The sequence below is a fragment of the Phyllostomus discolor genome, chromosome 4 (assembly GCF_004126475.2).
Source record: "Phyllostomus discolor isolate MPI-MPIP mPhyDis1 chromosome 4, mPhyDis1.pri.v3, whole genome shotgun sequence".
NCBI classification, from domain to species: Eukaryota; Metazoa; Chordata; class Mammalia; order Chiroptera; family Phyllostomidae; genus Phyllostomus; species Phyllostomus discolor.
In genome coordinates, this window is record NC_040906.2 from 50182458 (window position 1) to 50203320 (window position 20863).

The 20863-nt window shown below is 43.7% G+C and overlaps 1 protein-coding gene across 3 annotated transcripts in view; it reads right to left on the reverse strand.

Moving 5' to 3' along the window:
• The window catches only part of MAP3K20 (mitogen-activated protein kinase kinase kinase 20), a 160548-nt gene that overhangs the window by 15315 nt on the left and 124370 nt on the right, over positions 1-20863 (reverse strand). For all 3 annotated transcript variants that reach the window (XM_028509228.2, XM_036023283.1, XM_036023282.1), the window contains 5 exons: positions 18281-18325; positions 16489-16519; positions 16252-16391; positions 12419-12481; positions 11341-11433 (listed from right to left, as the gene is read on the reverse strand). In XM_028509228.2, coding sequence (XP_028365029.1) covers positions 11341-11433; positions 12419-12481; positions 16252-16391; positions 16489-16519; positions 18281-18325 — 372 coding nt within the window. The remainder of the gene's footprint in view (positions 1-11340; positions 11434-12418; positions 12482-16251; positions 16392-16488; positions 16520-18280; positions 18326-20863) is intronic.

A 20863-nucleotide genomic window follows, 5' to 3' on the forward strand; every position in this document is an offset into this window, starting at 1 on the left:
ATGATTTGAATACTGGTACATTTAAAATTATCCCAGAGGTTCCTATCCTCTCCTCATTTTTTTTGAATTCTTGTTTCTTCTTTCTGTCCTGGTCAAATGTTTACTTCTTCCTTTTGTTCCAAATCATTTGTTTGAATATTGGCTTCCTCCCCTTCACTGTTGATTTCCTGTTTATTTTTCTTTATTTCACTTTGTGTAAACTTTATTCCTTCCTTTATTTTTTTTTGATGTACTCAGTGAGTTCTCTGAGCATCCTTATTACCAGTGTTTTGAACTCTGCATCTGATAGGTTGGTTGTCTCCATTTCATTTTGTTCTTCTTCTGGGATCCTGTTCTACTCTTTCATTTGGGCCATATTTCTTTGCCTCTTCAATTTGGCAGCCTTTCTGTGTTTGTTTCTGTGTATTAGGTAGAGATGCTTTTACTTCCTGTCTTAGTGGCATGGATTATGTAGCAAAAGCACCTGTAAATTGTGTGGGTCAGGTCCTTGGGTAATTGCCAGGGTGGCACCACCCACTTCACCGCTCTGTGGCTCCTCTTGGGGGGAGAGGGGTTGGAGAAGGGACAATGCACTGCCTGGCCTCCAGAGGTCTACCTGGCACTCATCCCCATTTCCAGTCACTTCACTCATGTTCTACAGGAGATTGGTGTCTTTCCAGCTGCTGCCATGGGGTTTGCATATGTTCTAAGTCTATATGGGCCCTTTATGCAGTGAAAATCTGGCAGTTTCTTCCACTACCCCAACCCCCACTGGTTTTTACAGGCAGAAGTAATGGGGGTTTATCTTCCCAGTGCTGAAACCCTGGGCTGTGTGGTCTGGCTGGGGCTGGGATTGCTTGCTCCCAGGGTATCCCTCCCAATTTTTATCTATCACATACGAATGTGGCGCCATCCACTCTGCCACCACTCCCACTGCCACTTATCCATGCCACACCGCCTTTCCACCTCGTCTCTGCAACTCCGCCCCTCCTACCCATCTGGATAAGTGTGGCTTATTTAAATCCTTGGTTGTCAGACTTCCATACAGCTTGATTTTCTGATGATTCTGGGTGTTGTTTGTTTTTCAGATCTGGTTGTAATTCTTTCTGTGATTGTGCAAGGAGGCAAAGTATGTACCTATGCCTCCATCTTGACCAGAAGTTCCCAGATTATTGTAATTAATTCCTTTATAGGGTTCCATGGCAGAGATAGAAATACTGAGTCTCCAATAAGTCCAACATAGCCCATTTTCCCCTCCCATTGCTGAAAAAGGTTATTGTTAAATGTGTATATGATGCTGTTTCATTGTCTGTATGCTTCTTCTTGATGGCCTTCACCAGTATCTGGAATCACAAACACTTCCCTCAACCCCTGGCTTAAAGGACTTTGTAGTTAGGTACGACTTCTACCTTCCAAATCAGAAACATCCCAAGCCCGTCCAGTTTCACAAGCAGATCATGGGACTGGTCCTGACTACCATGGATTTTTATTTCATGACTAGATTCCCACCCAAGGGAACATTCCCACTGCTCATATCTGCATGTTGGTGCACATTTCTAGGGAATGCCAATTACTGATCACTAGGGAAAAGACACTGATGACAGGAGCAGAGCTGGGCCCTGCGAAGTTCTTTGTCAGGGCCCTGAACAGCAAAAAGCAGTTATCCAAAGCGGAAAGTTATCCTTTCCACTAGCTAGATAATCTGCCTCCCAATGCAAATCTACAAGAAACACATAGAATTTTGGTGAGGAGGGGAGAATTTTTGCATTTGAAACTGATGAAAAAATGCCAATTCTGTTGGGAGCTCAGGATATGCAACATTTGTCTGGGTAGCTGCTGAAGTCACCTGGATAATTTTAGGAGCATGTGCCTGATGGTTAGTGGAGGATAAGAAAGCATTTATTCTGTTTGAAATGCTTCAGCATTGCCAATTATGTGAAAATGTTTTCTTATTTAAGATTACTGTCCAAATATAACAGAAACTCAACACTGTGAAGATAAAATCCTAAACAACACTCGGTTAATGCTAAAGTATCTCTTACTGAGAAATCACTACTACATTCTTTGGAAGCTATTTAAAATTCTTTGGCGTTCCAAGCTAGTACAAATGATGCCAGATATCCCTGCTCACGTGCACACATGCACACACAGGGAAGGAAAGAAGGAAGGAGGGAATAAAAAGAAACAGAAATTAAGATAGACATAAATTTTTCAAATAGGAAAAGGAATCGAAGGTAGTACAAAAATTAAACTTTAAATATTGTTTTCAATCCTGGGCAACTCAGAGACACAGAGACAACAATCTCTCTCTCTCTACTTTTTTTCCTACCAAAATCTTATTGCAAATATTAACACTATAGACAAAACTTTAAAAATCTAAGGTCGAGTTTATTCAGGACAGTTTAGAAGGAAACAGACCCCAGATCAGGGCTTCCGGCTCCTACAGATCACCTTTACTTGAAGTTTACAGACAAAAATTTTTCTGATAACCTTTTGATAATCTTTTTATTGAGGTATAATTTGCATATGATAAAATGCACATATTTTAAAGTGCATACTTTAATGAACCAATACAACCCTCCAAACAAGCAAGTTGTTTTTACTACCCTAGAAAGTTCCCTCGTGTCCTTCCCGGTGGATCCCCCTGCACAGTCAGAGAGGCACCCACTGTTCCATTTTCTGTCACCAGAGATGGATCTGGCCTGCTCTAGAATTTCACAAAACTGGAGTGTACAGTACACACTGTGCGTATCCAGTTGCTCTCACACGGCACCATGGTTTTGAGATTAAGCCATGTTATTTAAGCCAGATTTACCCTGTTGTAGACACCATTTTGCAGGTGAGCAGACTGAGGCTCAGAAAATGTAGAGGTTTGCAGTAAGTTCAGTTAGCTGTGCTAGAATTGGAAGGCACGTACTGGGCCTGCCCAGCCCAATGGCAGAGACACTGATGTTTAATGTGCCCACCCCTGCCCCACGAACAGAGGAACAGTAAAATCGTCAGAGAGCACTCAGAATTCTAGCAAAGAGCCCCCCCTCCCCACATCTTATAAAGGCTTGTACTGAGGAAACATTTAAAAATATATAAAACACAGAGGTTGGATAAACTTTTTAAGATTGAAGAGGGGAAAAAAGGGAAACAGCCTCATAGCAGGCGACTGTTGTGAAATGTAAGAAGTAATGCAAGATGAAATAAAAATATGATAGAAATGTTGGTCATGCTGGTATTAAAAGTAGTAAGATGTTGATGATTTAGGCCTCCGAAGGCGCCTTCACACGCGTTGCTATTATCTAGCTCAGCTGCTGAAACCCGCTGTTTTACAGGCAGGAGAGTGGAGCATCCCGCGATAGCACCTGGGTTATTTATCATTATGTATCACCCCGCTACACTCTATTTTATTATGCTGCCTTTAAAAGGAAGATAATGCAAGTATGGTTAATTTGCTTCTCTTCTTTATCTATACAGTGTCGTGACCCATCACGGCTTTGTCCCACGAGATTTGTTTTTCAACCAAAAAGAAATCCACAAGAAACTCTCCCTAAAAATTCCATTAATAACCTCTTTCAGCGCATATAGGTTGCAAGGTCTGGAACTAAGAATGTTTTAATCTCTTCAGCAAAACAATGTCTCATAATGATGTACAGGACTATTGCAGTACTGATGAAGAATCATACATAATTCAGCACCTTTCACTTGGCACCACTGTGATGTCCTCATTAGCTGTGGCTCACAGTGTCTGTCAGATGGTGTCCATGCGAACGCAGGCATTATATTGTCTTTGAGATGTGCAGCTGCTTCCATGACACTGCCAGTATATAAAAACATGACGCCAGTTTGTTTTATTTAGTGCTAAACCTTCCAGTTTGTAAAAACAAGGCTGACACAGAGCCTGACATGAGGCAGTGAAAATAATTAGCTCTCATTTTCTCAGCCTCCTATTTCCTTCTCCCTGCTGTGTTCTCTTTCCACTAAACCACCACATGTCAGTCGAAATGGGAGGCAATTAGTGGGCTCATTTCAGTCCCCACAACTGTGCTGAAAAGAAAGTATTTATGATGGCACAATGAACAGCTGAAAGATTAAATAACATTTGCCTTTTGAAAAGAAAATGACTTCTAGCTAAATGGGCAATTTTTGATTATTCTCAAACAAGCTTAGAGTAGTTGGTTTTTAAAATACAAGAAAGGAAAATGAGTCATTTTTAGGTGAAAGAATCAAATAAAACTTGACACAGTAATGCAAATAACTGATGTTTTATTGCAAAATATGTAAATGCGTTATAGCCTTAACAATGGCTTGTGTCTAAGGTCAGGGCGGACTGGTGCCAACGAGACACCAGTGGCGATAAGGTTGTTATGTTGCGTTTTGGGGGGTTGTTATTTGAGTTATGTGCAAAGAAAAGGGACTGCGGATGATGTTAAAATAACGTGAAATCAAGTGAGACATACTTTCATATGATGTATGAGACGCTTGGCTATCTGAAATGGTTTAGATGCTAGCTGACATGTTTGAAAGGGGCGTTTTTATTTTCTAAAACTTGTACTTGAAATGGGAAGGTACTAGGTACTCATCTTGGAGAAAGCGAACAGTAAGTCTGGTTATCGATTTTTTAATAATTAAGAATCTATTGTATCTCAGGCTGAGCTTCTTAACCAATATGGGAGGTGGTCTGGCTTCCCTAATTACTGCTTAAAATTTTTTTAAATACTGAGAAGTGGGCCACAAATAAACCTTTACCCAGGACTCTCAAAATGTGAAAACAGCTCTTCTGTATACTAAATCGTCCTCCCACCTCCCATGACTCCAGAAATGACTCCAAGAAATATGATACTTGAAAACCACTGGCCTCCTTAGTGGGCACTGTTACCAGCAGAGCTACTGTCAGTCCACATCATCGGGGTCTTCTCTCTGCAGAACTTAACAGCAAGCCCCAGAGGCTTTGGGAACCTGGAACTACGACTGTTTCAACATTAAAAAGAAAACCACAGATTAAAATTTTGTTTCCCTTTTCCCATAAGTATATCTTTACTCTTCACAAATTCAAACCCGAATCTTTGATTCGTACAATGTGGTCAGTGCACCCATATGAGCCGATGGGGACTCAGGAGACCCGGGCTAACAGTGGACTCAATGGAAAGCGTAAGCTCTCTTTGACCTAACTACACATATTATTATAGCTGGAAGCCAGCGATGGTGGGCTTGTAATTTCTTCAAACCTAGGTCTTATCATGTATACTTCCTTGCTATTAGCTATTTTTAAAGGAATTTGTAATCTCGTTTAAGAAGCCTAAGAAAAGTGATCCAACAGTGTGGTGGAGTTGGCCCTCAGGGTATGAGTGTTTACTTCTCTTCCTGACTTCAAGTTCAGTGATGTCAGATTGGTCACTTAAAATTGGCCATGGTGGGAGTTTTTACAATACAGAAATCTGCAAACACTGCACGTCAGGGCTGCTTTTTCCAGGTGTTAGACCTTTCCTGGCAGGCCATCTCCACACACCACTGTCAACGCAGCAGCAGGCACGGAGCGAGCGCCCCTCCCAGGCCGGCCCTAGTGTATGGACCGCTGCCCGACCAGTCCGAAGTCTACTGCCACGGTCTAATGAGAAATCAGCGGCAAGTCAAGTAGTCAAATTCTGAACTGCATTTGTTCCTTTGCTGTCAATTAAAACTTGATTTCTTATAGAACCCTACCACTGCAAGCTTATGTACGTAGTCACACAAACACATGTGTGCATATATTCCCCCTCAAATAGCTGATCTTGAGAAATAAATTTCCTTACACTGACTTTTTAATAAACACAAGATATGTCAGGGTGAAGAAAAGCACTGGATTTAGCTGTTATGAAATTTACAAAAGGTGTTGGCTTTTTTACTTCCTTACAAAATCCTTTTCTTTGTGCCCTGTTATTCTATTCATGTTTATCCATTTATGAAAATTACACAATAGGAAAAAAAAGCCCTATTTGACCGTTTTTGATATTTATAGTGCTCTGAGAAAGGACCTGGAGATTCAATTACTTTTATTAAATGCAACATTTTATAAGCAATCTAATAAAGACCTAAAAGTATAATAGTAAGTGAAAAGTATTTGTAAAAAGCAGCTTTTTAAACAAATAGCTGAAACAACTGGAGAAGCAGAATGACTGACTGAATTTCTCTGACTGGAGAGCAGGAGAAGGTACCATGATGGGGTGGGAAGAGGACGAGGGAGAGGTGGACAGGAAAGCCTTCGCTCCGATGGGGCAGTAAGTTCTGCTTCCTCCTCTTCAAAATGTCCCTCTTACGTTCTCTTTCTGGTTCACTTTCTCTTTTAAAATACTGCTCTAGCCCTGGCTGGTGTGGCTCAGTGGATTGAGTGCCAGACTGCAAAACAAAGGGTTGCCAGTTCAATTCCCAGTCAGGGCACATGCCTGGGTTGGAGGCCAGGTCCCCACTGCAGGGCCCTCCCTCGAGAGGCAACTGCATATTGATGTTTCTTTCCCTCTCTTTCTACCTCCCTTCCCCTCTCTAGAAGTAAACAAACAAAATCTTTTAAAAAAAGTATTATAAAAAAACAAACCCCAAAATACTGTTCTAAAGGAAACCAGAAGGACTGGTCATCTGGTGGGAGCTACTGGAATCAGGAAGCCTAGCCCTACATAAGGGTCCCCTGAGGCCAGGGCGCTGGGACAGACAGGGGTTTTTCCAACCCCAGTGTCTTCTCTATGACAGGTAATCCGCTCAGACCCACAGCCAGGCTTCCTGGCCTCACTGGGAAGAGGACCCGAGGGACAAAGTGTGTGGCTGTCCTGCACTCACAAGGAATGGACGGCCTCCCAAATAGTTTCTTCAAAAAATTCCGTTTGAATTTTTATGACACAAAGCCTCAAAAAGATCTTAGCAAGAAAACTGTTGGACTGCTGGGTGATTTGATAGTTTATTCCTTGGCAAAATGTGAGAATCAATTTCTGACTGGGGAATTTATTACAGATATATTAGTAAACTCTATGCAGCTGAATATGCCAATGAAAAAGGGTGGTTGCCACCCTGGGAAGTTAGGAAGCTCCCTGGGATTCTGGAAGCCCCTTTCCTTTGTGCCAAGTCACAGGCCTCAGATTATCAAACTCAAGGCACTTTCCCCACAAAACAAAATGGTAATTTAGTATTAACGGACCCCCCATTTTTTTATTACCAATATACTTATTTTGGGGGACGATGATACTTTCTAAAAAGGGGCAGCATGACAGCATGGTTCGGCCCTTGCCCTGGATCTGCCCCTTACTAGGCGGGGACTCTGGGTAAGGACCTTGACCTCTTCTTCAGTTTCCTCTTAGGGATAATACAGGGACAATGCTTCCTGTGACGGGGGTGGGGGGGGTGCGGTTGTAACAATTACATAAGAAAAGTGTTTGTAAAGTAGTTGCCACAGTGCCTGTCAGAGGTATAAAATATTTTAAGTATCATGTGCATTTCAAGCCCTTAGCACAGGACACTTGAGCTGAGAAAGACCCAATTTCTGCCAATTCCATTGTCATACCTCCACGGCTGCCTCAACATACAAAGCTCTTTAAATGAACAATCAATTGTACTCTTTAGAAATAGGTCAAGAAAATGAGGAAAACTCATTCTCACTTACTATTTATTCGATTTAAATATTCAGTGCATAAAGCCTCTGGCCCGATCATTTTCTCTGCCAGGCTGTCTGAGGAGAGGACCAGGACAAGGCCGCTGTTTGCGCGAGCACCCTGCAGTGCGCGTGGTGCAGTGCGTGTGGGCAGGCCTGTTCTCCAGAGGAGTGTGTCAGACCCCGGGCAAGCACCACAGGAGCAGGCACAGCCCCCCAAATGTGAGTGGCTTTGCTCGGTTGGACAAACCCACCTCCCTTTGGTGCCATAATTCACATGGCTGTAAACGAGGCTAAAACAACAAAAAAAATTAGTCTGACTTCTTAGACCAAAAGGTTGTCAGGCCTTTTAATGAAAGGTTTTTTCTTCTCCATATATTTATACATTTGTACATAAGGTAATATTTTTTGCTGTTTCCTCTTAGTAGGTCAGTTACTTAGCCAACATATCAATTTTAAGTGGTATTTAGCTGGTGGTCCTTCTCAGGTGCAATGGGAAAGGTAGCTACTATTTCCATGATAGAGTTGCTGTCATACATTATTTCCAAAGGTTGTCATTAAACACATCTTTCATTTTGTTTGTAAAAGAAAAGATGAAATGGGCAAGCAAATCCCCCCGATATGCAACCTCGGGTTTGGAGAGAACTTCCGAAGCTCCAGGGTCCCCTTGTCACTTATTCCGGTCATGGAGACGAGGCTACAGTCTTTGCCTTCTCCGTGAAGGTGGGCGTGGGAAAACTCAGTTAATTGGGATTCTGAGGATGTCTTTTTTCCTTGAGGTCTACATTTAAGGGTCAAAGTAACAAGGCTTCATGTGGGGAATTGGAATTTCTATTTAAAGCACATCTGTGAGGAAGTATTTCATAATGTGAGGGTGAAGGCTGGCATAGCCTGCTAGGTTAGAGCTGGACAGAACTAGCAGGATTTTATGAAAGTTTACAAGTGGCTCAAAAGTCTTGAGTTAGGTATAACAGCAAGCACATGTGTAGTACAAAGGAGATAATAAAGATGTAATTTCTGGTCTCGGCTCTGTCCTCGCCTCAGTTGAGCTGGTAACATACTTTCACTTTCTATCAGTTTCCTAATCAGCGATGACAATGCCTTGTGCATCTCACAGAAATGCCAAGGGAATAAGCGAGGTGACATTTGTGAAACAATCTAAGCTGGTGAGAAAGAAGCACTTTCTAAGCACACGCTTTAAACATTATATGCAGGAAGTTAATTGCAAACAACACCATGAACCCCTTCAAACCCCGTTTCAAAATTCATCCCTTCCAAAAAGGCTTTTCCTGGTTAAATTCACCCATTTCAGTTGCTTCTTTATATTTTTAGCACCTTGGCATTACATCCACTTTGTGTATTTCACTTTTGACCAATTATCACATCATCTGTCCTGCTGCTGCACTGGAAACCTCAGCAACAACGGGGCCCCTCCCAGTCACTCACTCATCTCCAGCTAGCGACAAAGTCCCATCAGGTCCATCGCAGGCAGCCCTGGAGCCCATGGCACTTCCGTGGCACTGCCACAGCCTGATAAGCCATGAGTTCCTTGTAAGCCTCAATTGTACTTTTTGACTTTGTATTTTCAGTATTGCGCCTAGAGCCAGGCACACGGGAGGTCCTCAGTAAACGCGTGCAAATGAATGGGTGAAATTATTTCTCTGCATGGGCAACCATGGATCAGCAGAAAACCAAAGGTTGCGGTAACTTTAGGCCCGTGGGTAACCAATGACTCAAGAAGTCTACACAATTACAGTAAAAAACAGACCCTTGTATTTGGTATCGAGTATCATTTATAGCTTTTAACATTTACTAAAATTTTTTTCCACATTAATAAATCATTTCTTTGTTAGTTGAAAAGTGTTTTCTTGGTTGAGGCTATTCTTGACCAAATCTCTTTCAAGAAAATTCTTTCCTCTTTTTTTAACACCCCACATGTCATAAAAACATTCAAACAGAGTACTCATAAATTAAGTGCCATGGAGTTGAGAATATCAAAGAAGGCAAATTAAAATGTGCAACTTGTTTACCGTGAGATGGGCTGGGAGGCGCTCACAGGTGGAGAATCTCAGGGTTAGAAGGGCTGGTGCTTATTGTCGGGGGCAGAGGAACTTACTGTGCTGCCTCCTTTCAGTGGCTGCTTCTAACAACAGGCACGAAGAGGCAATGACCCATTGTCAAGGGAAACGAAAAGTATTCTTAGACGGGAAACCTGGAGTGAGAGCAGCTCTCACTCAGTCAAGTTATGTGGCTAAAACAAGGGAGGTGAAGATTTCTATTCACCAAAAGCATCCACATGCCTGCAGCAGTGCAGGCAAGACACTCTGTCCGGTGTCTAGAAAGAGCATCTTTGGAAGCCCCAGATGAAAATTCAACCCCTTGCAACAATTTCCACTCACTCCTAAGCACTGGTTCCAGTGATGGCCTGGGTAAGCCTTTAATTTAGTGAAGGGTCAGTGGGCCAGCAGAGCTGGAGCTGACACCAGCCCCGCCAGAGCAACTGGCTGCAGGCTGGGAGGAGCTGTGTGTACAAGGTCTCGTGGCTGCCTCCAAGGAAAGGTAGGAATCGTGTAGCAGTTAAGGGCTTTGGTTCTGGGGTCCGAGACAACTGCATTCAAATTCTGATTTTGCTACTTACTAGCCATGTAACCCGTGGACAAGTTATTTAACCTTTCAGAGCCTCAGTTTCTTCATTTGTAAATAGGAGAGATAACATCAACACCTCAGTACTATATGCCATAATGCTGCAAGTGCTCAGTTAGTAGAAGTTACCATTATACTAATTCCTTATGGTAAGCCAAAGTAACACAGAATATTATGATTCCAACGTATATGCCACCTAGGCCAAATAAGTTTTCCAGACTCTAAATATAACATAAAGTGAATGCCTGACGAAATGAAGCTTGGTCAAATGTCCAGCTGCCCTATTTGGAGTTGATAATCTGAGTTTCCACATTGCCTACTGTTCCATTCTCAATGTCATTTTACTTCTGGTATTAAAAGCTGGTTCCCCTTAAGAAACAGGAAACAGGACACCAGGAGTCAAGCAGCATAGACACTTGCCCTGGTATTCGCGGCCCACTCCCCACCCATGCTCTGGTGTGAGTTTCCTTGAGGATCTGGGTGTCGAGAGTAAGATTCCTAGACTGGATTGCAGAGGCAGCTGGCAGCATTTCAACTAAGTCTACTTTATAAAGTCTATGGACTTACTCAGAATCAAGTTACCAGCTGAGCAGGGGTGGGGGGAGGGGCAGTATATAAACCATGGAGTTCTAGGATAGAAAAAGAATAAATTAGGTTGAAATTTTTACGTTTACTTTATTTTTTTTTAAGATTTTGTTTATTTATTTTTTAGAGAGGGAAAGGAGGAAGAGAGAGAGAGAGGGAGAGGGAGAGGGAGAGAGAGAGAGAGAGAGAGAGAGAGAGGCATCAATGTGCAGTTGTGGGGGGTCATGGCCTGCAACCTAGGCATGTGCCCTGACTGGGAATCGAACCTGCGATGCCTGGTTCGCAGCCCGTGCTCAATCCACTGAGCTATGCCAGCCAGGGCACATTTACTTTATTTTTAAATTGAATTTCTTGGAGTGACATTGGTTAATAAAATTATATAGGTTTCAGGTGTACAGTTCTACATCATCTGTATATTGTATTGTGTGTTCACCACCCCAAGTCAAATCCCCTTCCATCACCATTTCCCCTCTTTACCCTCTTCTTAAATTAGGTTGACATTTATCCAAAAGATTTAAAATGTGATTTACCTTTGGGCCAGTTCCTGGTTTCAAGTGAAAACCAAAAACAAGTTCAAGATTCACTATTTTTCCCTCATTTTCTTCAGGTTCACCTACTGAGTCCTAAAACAGAAGACCAAACACCATTTTATTCTAAATAGAGTTTTTGTGTTTACGTCTCATGTAAAAGATGATTTCTCAGCACTAGTTTTTCCATTCTAATCTATTGTTTAACTTTTGGTTATTTTTGGATTAAGCTTCAAATTCCAATTAGTTAAAGCAAGAGAAATTACATGTATGTAATTACATGTATTACTGTATGCTTCTGAGAATGTCCCCAAACACAGGGTGTGTCATCTCATGCACTACAGATCGAATGTCACTGCCTGACATTTTTCACAGTGCATCTTCCATTGTGCAGTTTTACCCTAGTGATGCGCTAGCACCTGGAGATGCACCGAGAGACTTTGCCTTGAGAGATTCACAACACTCAACGTATTTACAACTGTTCCTGAAGAGGAAGTATGCAGTTCCGAGAATGTATGTGGATGGAGGACCAAGCAGAGGAACAAATGAACCTTCTAGGGTTTAGAGATGGAAAACAGTAATTGGGAGTGAATGAGAAGAATTCTGTGTAATAAGGGCAAGTATCTACTAATTTTATAATGAAGTATATCACATACCTTTAGACTACATTAAAAGAATATGCCACATACACTAATATTTGTTAAAAAATAAGCTTCCCGCCCCAAAATGCAAGTGAACGTCCTGAGCTCTAGCATGTGAATTCCTTCAGTGACTTATGAGTTAGACAAAGGTCACCGGAGCCAGGTGGGAGGCCAGATACTGGCACTTCCCTCCTCTAGCCACTAAGGTAACATGTGTAGTTCTTATCACAAATGTATTGTTAATATTTCAACTTTCAGGGAATACAGGTATTCAATTTAGGCGCATTCCAAGCTTCACTCAAAGGGCCTTTTGTTGGACAGATATGATTAAATTTCACTTCAAACAACGGTTCCCGACACTGGCAAATTTAGGTGTGGAGGTAGCAGGTGCATATGCCAATAAAAGTAGCATAGTCTCAGTAGAAAAAAAGCTTCCTTACCTTGGTTAGTGGTGGGAAGTGAAACAAGTTTAGGTAATCATGGGTTAATTTCTCAATGGCTGACTGTAAAAAAAAGCACATGACTTTATTAATGATCCGATAATGCCGAGAGGATTACAATTATTGTGCACATATAAAGGCATTCTTTATTTATGGAGTTCATAAAATATCTTGGGGATGTTAATATCCAACACCTACTGAGAATAAACCTGATTATTCACGGTATTATATGCAGTTTGTAATTATTTAATGGGACAGGAAGATATTTAAGAACTTAAATCTCAAACTAAACAATAAATAAAACCATTCTTCAAACACCGGTATGGTAGTGACAAGTTAATGTTCCAGCATATAGAATGCAGTTGTCACCCAGGGTAACTGGGAAAAACAACAAAGAACATGAATATTTCACCAGAGACTTTTTATTAAGGCTGAAATCTCATGAAGGGGTTTGTTGCATTGTAAGGGCTTGTTCGTGGGTACGTGTCCAACACTCCCTCCCCCAATGATGCACAAAGAACTCTTAAAGGACAGGAGGACAATTTAAATTATGATTCTTTTTTATACTCATCAGGTATAATCCAGCTTTTCTGTGAACCGAACATACCACGTAGAGAACAAAAAGTGCCAATGGGAGAAAAATTAGATGCATTTTGCAAAATGCAGTGAAAGCCATTGACACTTGACAATGTAATGAACACTTGCCGGATGTTCAGCCCTGTTCCTTGCACACGGCCCCTCCACGTGAGGGCTGCTGGGCTCAGGCAGAAAGGAGCCCAGACAGGCTCCAAGAGGACACTGAGTAGCAGAAGGGTAGGTGGAAGGGCGGCTCCCATGGCTGGTTTTATAACCGACCGTTTAAAGCTGAGAGCCTCTTTGAGACGGCATGCAGCAATGCTTGTGCCTTAGTGAAAGAGCGGAGGATAAAGGGCTCATCTCCCCATGAGTGTGTGGGTGTGTAACACTTCTGACAAGCACCTTGAGTGCTTCTCTAGTCTGGAGATACTCATCCAATATCCCATCCCAAAAGGCCCAGCCTGAAGCATCGTTTATCCTCAGCACCCTAAGTGTGTATGCAGGACCCTCCCATTGCAAGTTTCCTTGACTTTTTTTCCTTGATTTCCCCCTCTCATATGAGCTGATTGGTCCAGCTAAGTTTAATGGACTGTGACCTGTTGACTGAGCCCCTACCATGTGGCCGCTGTAATACAGCTGGGCTTTGGCAGTTAGGTGGAGGGTCCACATGCCTGATTTTTGTGACTCGCTCCTCTGAGAACCAACTGTCTTTATGTGCACATGCAGACTCATCTGGGAGCTTGAGGGGGTCCTGAGTCCCCCCACAGATGCTGGTCACACCCTCTTTGGAGCTCAGGAGCAGAGGACACCGCGCTGACCCCACCCCACCTGGCAGTGTCCAACAGTGGCTTTTTCTCCGTGCAAGTGTTTCTCGGCTTCTCGACAGCACAGGCCCTGTTTCTATAATGCTTTTTCAACCTTTGGCTGCGGTGACACTTCTCTGCTCCCTACTGCTCCCTACTACAACCTCTGAACTGGTCTTTCAAAATCTAGCCTTCCCTTTCTAATCCACTTGACAACTTCCAGAAGCAAAATTTTAAACATGTCAATCCCCCAAACTTCTAATACTCCCCACAGATTCCTGATCCCAGGTCAAATCCTAGATCCAGGCCTGAGGCCTTCCACCTGCCTCCCGCTTTCTGTATCCTGAACCCTCCTCTGCACCGACGCTTCCATCAGACGGAGACACTTGCCACTCCTTTACATTCTCTTCTGCTCTCTTCTTCTCTTAACTCCTTAATCTCTGTCTAGATCAATGTTCTTTCCTTTCCCACTGCTCTCTACACTCCAAATTCTGTGCTTCCTTCAGGACCAGCTCAAGGGCCACCCACCCCCTGCTGTTTTCCCTCTCTGCCTCCCCCGCTGCCCCTCCCAAGCAGAGGTAATGAAATAGCTCCTTTCCTCTGAACTGTGAAGACCCTCTATTGTGAGAAGTTGTATGTACATGTTTTATCTCTTCTCCGGGACATAAATTCTTTTGGGGAGAATTTTTCTTTGTTTCCTCTCAGGCCCAGTCTGGCAATTAGTAGGCACTTACTGAATTTGTTGAATGAGAACCCATTTGCTGGACGTTGTTTGCATTAGTGACACCAGCTGGCATGGGGGGGAGGCACTTGGGCTGTCCTAGGCCAGGTCTGGGAATCTTTAAATCACAGTGAGTCTTGGTGAGGTGTCACAGCTTGCCACCCCCTTTCCTCCTGACTGCTCCTTAAGGAATGTTGGTTTTTTCCCAAAGCCAACAGAGGCAGGAACATCTTATTGGGCAGCTGCCAAATAACGTAAGATTTACCAAATTTCTCTTTTGGAACCCTGAAACTTCTCTGTACCAGAGAAAATAATTTTTTCTACTGTAGTCCATCTAAGGCAGCACAGATTTTGGGAATGAATCTGCCCACACTCAGAGGTCAAGATTAAGTTGTTTGCCAGCCTTTGAGGTGTATCTATATGTATGAGGTTTCCGGTTCAGATTCTGAGAGGGAGGAAACATGAAGGTTAAGGCTAAGCCATCGCCCGAGGGGTACGCAGGGCTGTAAGGGTGTCCCGTACATGAATCCAGGGCCCACAAGATGCAAGTAGATGCATTCCCCTTGGACGCAGGGAGATTTCCCTAGACTGGCCACTGCTGGGAGCTCCAATGGAGGTAACAGAAAAGTAGCTGGCATGTTGGTTGAGGCCTTGCGGAGATGTGAGTCTGGATGGGGAGCTGCTTTTCTACATTTCCTTCTTTATTCTGTTTCTCTTTCTAACCTCCGCCCACCCCTCATCCACCCACACTGGGGTTGAGGAGGTTTGGGGTTGAGGAGCCAACTTGGTTTTATCCTAAGATCTCTCTCTCTCAAAGACTGTCATTGGCAGCCAGCACAGATGCCAGCAATTCTTATTTGGTTTGAGTAACTAAAAAACAAAATAAAAACAAACAGATCTGGTTGCTAAACTACGAAAAAAAGAGACAACAAAACCAGAGGTTTAGCTCTGAGGCTGTTCAAGACTGAAGTCGCGGGGGCAGTGGTGGAACTGCCTGAGAAAACGAGGGGTTAGAATGTAAGTACGGAGATGTCTGCCACAGGTCAAAATTATGAAGACGGCAAATTGAACCCACACTCCCATCACTCTAGGCACTGCCGGGCTGAGTTTCCACACAAGCCATGCACAAGTTCTGGCATCCTTAGGGATGCCTAATGGGTATCTAGCCTCTCTGGCCTTAAACAAAGTTGCAACCTGCCGTTCCCGGGTGGGATGCCAGTTCTGCAGGCGCCCCCCCTGCACAGTAAGCTCTCCCTGCCCAGGGCCTTTCCACAGGCATGCTCTGCCCCTGGAAAACCTCTTCCTCTACCCCCTTCACTGGGTTAACGCCTGTTTATTCTTCAGCAATTAATTCCTTCATAATTCTTCACGGAAGCCCTTCCTCAGTTCAACCTCATCTCTTCTCTTTGACATTTCTTACATCTGTCATTGCATCATCATTGCAGGATTAATACCTGTATCTTCTCCACTAGAGACTTCCTGAGGACGTGGGGGTGGTATTCAGGTGTATCCAGGCGACTCCTGCTGTGTCAGGTATTAACCCTTTTTGTTGTGGATTGTGAGGAAAAAGTAGGGTCCCCTGGGAGCAGCAGCTAAAAACCAAATGGCATGGACATGGTTCTGCATGGCCAGTGCAGCCCTGTTCCTGTCTGCGGCCGCCAACACAGCGCGCCATCCGCCACTGAGCAGAAGCTCAGTGAGGAGCTGTCGGCTGTTCTCCCTTTCTGAGGTACCTTTATATGAATGATATGCCCCTTGGAGACAATGCCCATGTCTTTCAAGTCCTCCTCCTCCAGAAGCAGCAGTCGCTTTCCCGTGATGTTGTTTTCCTTAAACAAGCTTGCGTAGGCGCTCATCTCCGCTGAAGAGTCACCTGAAGGAAGCGATTAGAAGGCGGAATAAAATGAGACTAAATCATATCCAGAGCAAAGTTAACTCCATGAATTAAGAAGGTAAATTATTCCACTTGCCTTTTCGGACGAGCTGCTGAACCCAAAAATACTGTGAAAGAAAGGACACATACAGTTTTGAAGATTCATATGTGCTCAGTGGCCAGACTTAACAGTAGCTCCTGTAGTTCTCAATAGAGTAAAATATCTTTAATTCTTGTAAAATAGAAAATTTTCTCTTTATGATTTTAAAACTTTAAGCTTCCAAATTGAAGCTATCCCTCTCTTTGGGCTCTTGAACACTTGAGAGATGTTGGTTTTCCTTCTTATTTGGGAGATATTTAGAAATTCTTTCAAAAAAGTTCTTATAATGACTTTCCATTTGTGTCCTCAGGGCTACAGAGGGGCACTAACCAGTGCTTGCCCAGCCATTGTCTGAGTGACAGGGACTACACGGCAGTGGACAGAGAAGTGGGTAGAATGTGTCCTTTGCTTTGGGCCTGGTCATGAAGAAGCTGAGTGGACCGAGACAAGTTAAATCGTGGAGCTTCCTATACAGAATGAGGCTGGACGCGGTACCCTTTAATCTCACCCGGTACACACTTACTGGCAGCATCTCACAGTACCCGGGTCAAGGGAGACCGAAGGGAGGCCAGACCCAGTCCCACCAATTCTCCGGGGTGTCCTGGATCCTAGAATTTTATTTAAATGGTCTGAAAACCACTGAACCCCAGGCAGGGCAAAGACTGAAAAACAGCCTTTAAAAATTTTTCTTTTCAAATTAGATGCACCAGCTTTGCAGCTGGGGATAAAGGGATTATATCCATGCCTGTGAATAAAGGAGATCCCAAGTCCTCTCTCCCTGTTAGGCGGGGTTGGCAGGAACCCCAGAATCACCAGGACCCAGCGAATGGGGCGAAGTAGACACAGCTAGTGCCAAGTTTCCTTTCCCTGCAGAACCCAGGGGTCAGCTAACGTTGAAAGCGGTTTTGATTCACCAGAATACAAAGGGCGGGGGGGAAATGCCTTGGCACAGAAACCAGGTTGCATTAGGTAAACAGACCTTCCCAGGAGTTCCTAGCAGCCAGTTTGTACCTCGTGGCACCTGGTCCACTCCCCAGGGCGGGAGCCTGCAAAGGATGGCATTACAGCTGATTTCCTTTTCATTGAACGACACTTTGAGCATAAGCCCCTGAGGTCTCTGACTAAGAATTCTCAGACCTGTTTCTCACTAAGGAAGCAGACACAGGGATACAACAGGCTAAGCGGGAGTCTCCCCCAGGCCACTCCCTGAGTGCAGGGTGTAGGACTTGATTTGAGTCTGTCCATATTCTCTCAGAAACATGGGGGTTCTCTGGCTCTACTTGCCAGAGAATCTCTAATGTCTGAGAGCTCGAGTCCATCCTCCTTGGGAAGGTCAGCGTAAAGGTGGCAAAAATGAACCTGTCACACTGGAGCTGGCCTAAGGCAGGGAGGAGACCTAGCTCAGTGGAATCGCCTTTGCTGCATCTCTCTCCACCGTGGTCAAGTCCATCCCCGGTAATCTTAGGAAAATTTAAGATAGAAAATTTTAAGTGTGTTCATTTGGTATCCTGGACAAGCCTTCTAGTTTTGTCATTGGTATTCATTATTGTATTCTGGAATACCTTTCTGAGCAAATAGGGAGGTAGAATCCTCTTGTAAGATTTGAAGAGATACTTGCTTTGCTCTTCAGGCCTTATTTTAAACATTACTGCATTAAAAACAGAAAAACACGGAATCTGTCAACTCCTAGTTCCTAAGGCCCAAGCCCCTCTAGCTGCGTCTTTAACTCGTGGACAGATTTAGGGAACACCTGCCCCCGTCACGTGAGGCATCAGCGGGAGCAGCTTACCACGTCATCTTCCGTCCAGGAGCCAATCTCAAAGGAAGGCAGCAGCTGCATGGGAAATATGAATGAAATTTTTAAAAAGCAATATTATCATTGTCTTTTTGGTTTATTCTGTTTTCTAGTTTAGCTCTCAGGTGCTGCTCTGGCTTGTTTCCTCTTGCAGGTGAGGTTGGATGGAAAATGAGTTTCCTGACCTTGAGGGGAATTTTTCCGTGCTCCAAGGATTTTTCCCACAGAAACCAATCAGGTGCCTCAACCACTCAGTAACAATTCATGGCACCTTTTCTTTTAGAGGTTTTCTTTAAATTTTAGAGAGAGGAAGGGGTGCGGATATCAATTTGTTGTTCCACTTATTTATGCATTCATTGGTTGATTTTTGTATGTGCTCTGGCCAGGGATCGAACCTGCAACCTTGGCGTATCAGGATGATGCCCTAACCAACTGAATCACCTGGCCAGGGCCTGATTCATTGTACTTGGTGAGCTGCCATAACCAGACACTATACATCTTGAGATTTTTCTGTCTCGGTACTTGGTACAAGAGTCCTTTTATAGCCCACAATAGGGCTCCGCAGTCAAGGAATTTGTGACATTTGTCAGATTCCAGAGCCTTCCTTGGAATTCTGGCAGCATGAGGATCGTTTGATTATTAATGAAAATTCCAAAGCAACCATTTGGTAACCAGACGACTCATGCTTGTTCTGCACAGGAGAATTGCTAAGTGTTTAACTAAATGTTCTGCTTGCTTTATATTTTTAAAGCCAAGTATTAGGGTCCATGGATGAAGAACAAGGGAAAGTGGAACTGTTCTAAGAAGCCCTGGTTACAAATTTGCTCTAAAACAAACAAATAAAAAAACTCCCTCCCTGTGGGGTGTGCAAACACGAAAGGTAACTTTGCAAGAGGTTTTCAGACCCAGAGGGCCAGTCTCTCCAAGGTGCGCCCCCAGCCAGAGACTGAATGATAAACGCCTACACAACTTGAAAAAAAAAAACAAACCTTGGGTCTCCTGTGACTTGGTGATAGCCATTAATTTTAACTAACTTAACTTGTCAAAATGGTTGAATTGCTCATGAGATAATGCGGCAAAGTGCTATTTAACCTCAGTTAAAAATAACATTTTTTTGTGGGTAAGTTGGAAAAAAGCTGAACTTGGTTATTTTTAACACTATTGTAAAAACAAGAGGACGGGCAAGTTAATCCTTTTAATCTGTAGGCATTTTGAACTCAGATGCCGAAACCCTGCTAGGAAACGCACATCTCTGCCTTCAATGAGCTTTTAATTGAAATGGGGTAAAACAGGTATGAGTTACTCATGGAGGAGTTCAAGGTCACCTTCATCTTGGTTTATACTCAGTGCCTGGCAGAGTGCTTGGCATACATGACCTGGTACATTTTTGTCGAACAATTTGTTGAATGAATGACATTAAAGGGTGCATTTACGAAAACGCTAAATTCTCCGGTAAAGTTCAACGTCTATGGGCTTGCCAGGGAAAAGGAAGGGTTTCGTAGGCTAAGGTGGGGGGATGGAAGGCATGGTGGCTCCAGCTGGGCACTGCAGGGCAAGGAGAAGGGCAGTGGCTGCAGGCGAGGAGAAGCAACAGGGTAGGACACTGGCAGTGGTGGGGGCGGGTGGAGAAGGGGGGGCGGGGCACCTGGGGCATCAGGGCTCCAGAGGCAGTGTGTGTGTGTCTAAGGATAAAGGGAAATTAGGCCGGGGGGTCTGGCAGAAATTTAAAAAAAAAAGTCCACTGGTTACAATGACTGTGACTGTGTCAAGTGTGGGCAATAAAGATAGGGCGCAAGGGCAGAACTCACTACCACTCTCCACTACTCTGCTGCCCCCGTGTGCTCCATTCCCTCGGGATGGTCCCTTCCCTCCTCTGAAATACCTGGTATCTGGAGGAACCAGTGGTCACATGCACTCACCTGCTTTAATAATGCAGAAAGGAAAATGATGTGAGGAATAGTATCTAAAACTAAACTCTATCAAAGAAAATACATGACAAGTTTCATTTCTCTACAGGGCACAGGGCAGCTGGGTGCAGCTGCAGAACATGTATGTCATCTCCCTTTCCCATCATGGACACAATTGTGAAGTAAGAACTTGTTCCAGGAGTGTTTCCCTGCATCAGGGCTGGCTTTTATAGAGAAGAGAGGGATGCAGCATTTTGATTTTTATACCATTCGCAAATGTTGTGCTAAACAGAAGTGATAAAAAAGTATTTCTTGAGCCCTGGCTCGTGTAGCTCAGTGCATTGAGTGCCGGCCTGTGAACCAAAGGGTTAGGGTTCAATTCCCAGGCAGGGCACATGCTTGGGCTGCAGGCCAGGTCCCCAGTAGGGGGCACATAGGAGGCAACTACACATTGATGTTTCTCTCCTTCTCTTCTCCCTCCCTTCCCCTCTCTAAAAAAAATAAATAAAATTAAAAGAGAGAAGTACTTCTTGATTAGAATAAAGGCTGTCAATGAAACAACTAATCAATATCAACACCTTTGGCTTTCATGTCAAAAGGAGAGTTTTGTCCCATTCTGAGGATGGCTCATCAAGACGATGCTAAGGGAAAGGTACTGGGTTCAAGTTGA